Here is a 2,926-nt window from a genome sequence, read left to right on the forward strand (position 1 = left end):
AAATCACCCAATAATTGATGGAACAAAGGACCCTGTAGAATTTGAGGAGAACATGGAACCACAATAGGCTATTCCTTAGTTGCCTCAAAGTGAAATGGAAATTATGAGAGCAGAATTTAAACAGCAAATATAATTAGCAGGATAGAAAAATTTGAATATTCAGTGGCAAGCCTCACCAAAGAAACAAAGGTGAAAACAATAGATTGGGAATGCAAATACACAGAAGTGAAGGGCAACCTAGAAGAATAGAAATTTTTAAAAAGTTATTAATAATATGTTTATTATGCAAGCCAAATCTATTGATCTCAAAGACAGGACATGTAAGGGCAACCTAAGAACCAGAGATATCTCAGAAGACAATGACAAGACAAAAAATCTTAACACCATAATTAAAGAAATCATAGTGGAGAGGTTCCCAGAACTTCTCAACCTACAACATGAAATCCTAATTGAAAGAGTTCTCAGATTGCCCCTAGAAAAAAAAATCTAAAGGAGTAGTGTTTAAATTTAACAATTAAATTAAAAAAAAACAAGTTCTGCCAGTGATCAGAAGGAAACCTGCCAAATACAAAGGAAAGGATATTAAAATAATGCAAGACTATTCTTCACTGATGAGAAAAAGTAGGAGTGAATGTAATAATGTATTCTAAAAGAATATTGGATTTCAGGTTGCAGCCCAGGGTGACCTATCCTGCACATTTGAGTTTAACCATATGGGACAAATGATGAACATTCAATAACAAAGATGAGTTTGAAACTTTTTTGTAAGAAAACCAAAAATAAAGATATCGTTGGCTTTTTGAACACCTCAAATAATAGAATTTTAAAAGGAGTAAATAAATATAGCAAACAACAGCAAGAGAATGATAACATTAAAAACCTGTTAGGGATTTCTTTCTGAAAGCACTAAAGGAGATATAAGAGTGACGAGGTGAATAAAGGGCATTACAAACAGAATGTGATCCTTTACCTACTGGAAAATGCTTCTTTTTTTTCATTTTTTAATTAATACAATATTTATTTGTCTTCCCTCTGTCAAACCCTGGGCCCATGGCTTTCCTCATGGCTGGTGAGAGGGAGAGGGAGGTAAAGCCAGGAGGATGAGGAGGAACATTCAGAAATGTTGGAGGATGGAAATGACTCCATCACATGGTGAAGAGGATGAGGAAGGACACCATCAGGCAAAGGAGTCCCATGGCCTCAGACAGGGCAAAGTCCAAGATGGCATAGGAGAAGAGCTGCTCCTTCAGGGAGGGGTTCCTGGCATAACCAATGATGGGACCTCCAAACACAGTCCTAATCCCAGCTCCAGAGACAGCCACCCTCACAGTGGCAGCCCCAGGCCTAGCCCCAATGAACTTGGCTGCTGTGTCCCTTGGGACAGTGCTAGTTTGGAATTCACATCTGGGGACAAATGAGGTTAAGGGATGTGATGCTGCCAAAATGCTGAGGTTCTCATCTGTTTGGACCTCTGGCTGTTTTAGCACCATTGCAGATAACAGTCTGCTCAGCAGCTAAGAGCTGCGACTCACAAGGGCAGGGGAAGAGATGAACTTGATGCAGGTGTACATTCTCAAGGGGTGAGGGGCAAAGTTGAAGAGCTACCAGCAAAGCAGGGGAGAAGAGAATGCTTCTTTTGTGGGACTACATTGTAACATGGGAGGTCACATGAAAGGGGGGCGGAGAACAAGGAAGTGGAGAGGAGTAAGTGATGCACTTGTCAAATTATGAGCCAGTAATGAGAGGAAGGTAACTTTGGGGTTTCAGAAACAGAAAAGCCTACAGGGGAGTGAATGAAATGAGGAGAAAGACTGGGGGAAGAGGTAGGATGCCTTACTTTGGAGGTGGGAGAGTTCCAACAAAGAGTGCTCCTATGAGTGAAAGGAGACAAGGACCTTATACTTGTTAATATCTAGGGGAAGTGGTGCCTGGAAAGTCTACTTGTCCTAGGAAGAAGGAATTTGGAACCCATGGGAGCAAATGGCACCTGGAGGAATGGGAGAGCATGGACAAAGGGAAAATATTTCCAGTAAAATATAGGGGAGTAATGTAAAATTATATGGTATTGGTGAATGGTGGGGAGGGAAGAGAGGGACTCTATCATGAGGCAGTATCCTCTCTTGCACTTATTGCAATAATTGACATTTTTCTGAGAATCAGGCACAATGGAAAAGGGGAATCCATAGGCTTACTTAACCCTACATAACAGTGTCAGAAAGCAGCTAGAAGGCACAGTTTGGAATGAATTCCTTGGAAGTTTTGATTATATAAAGAATACAGAGAAAATAGAGAGATCAGATAATTCTAGGGGCCATGAAGCAAAGAATGAAGCCCTAAAATAAACAGAAAAGAGCATATAGGTGATGAAGAGAGTAAGAGATATGCTTTTTTCAAGGGGGTGCAAAAATGAAATAAGAAAAAAAAACTAATGAACAGGACTAGCCGAAGGAAAGGAGAGCAAGAAGGAAATTATATGGCTAACTGAGAGGGAAAAAAAGAAGGGGAAGAAATAAATAACCAGAAAAAAATATCATTAGATTCAGAAAGGATCTAATAAATAAAACCCTAGAGGGAAAAGGTTAACAAATGAGAAGAGGGGATGGAGGGACAAGAAGAAAGAAATTGGGAACATGGACAACTTAAAAAATGATTGAAGAAAAATAAATTAAAGAAATATAATACTGTGTTTACAGCAGAAGAGGGAAAAAACATAACAAAAAAGTCAACGTTAGGGACATTTGGAGGACACTATAAACCTAACCCTTATAACTTTAAATGTGAATGGATTTAAAAAAACAATAAAATGAAAAGGAGTGACAGATTGAATAAGAAAGAAAAAATAATATGTTTCAAGAAAAAAATTATAAACACAGACATACACAAAACAAAATTGAGGAGATGGAAAATAATTACTATGGATCAAGTG

The 2,926-nt window shown here is 38.5% G+C and overlaps 1 protein-coding gene across 1 annotated transcript; it reads right to left on the bottom strand.

The window, feature by feature from the left end:
- Positions 1-1,145: 1,145 nt before the first annotated feature.
- On the bottom strand, positions 1,146-1,490 carry LOC118836875 (ATP synthase F(0) complex subunit C2, mitochondrial-like). The gene has a single exon (XM_036743998.1). The coding sequence runs from the start codon at positions 1,488-1,490 to the stop codon at positions 1,146-1,148; it is 345 nt and encodes a 114-aa protein (XP_036599893.1).
- Between the last annotated feature and the right edge of the window lie 1,436 nt (positions 1,491-2,926).

The sequence above is a fragment of the Trichosurus vulpecula genome, chromosome 2 (genome assembly GCF_011100635.1).
Source record: "Trichosurus vulpecula isolate mTriVul1 chromosome 2, mTriVul1.pri, whole genome shotgun sequence".
Taxonomy (NCBI): domain Eukaryota; kingdom Metazoa; phylum Chordata; class Mammalia; order Diprotodontia; family Phalangeridae; genus Trichosurus; species Trichosurus vulpecula.

What these genes read in the sequence shown, in the direction of transcription:
- LOC118836875 (XM_036743998.1), bottom strand. Translation starts at nt 1,490, where the DNA reads ATGGTGCTAAAACAGCCAGAGGTCCAAACAGATGAGAACCTCAGCATT.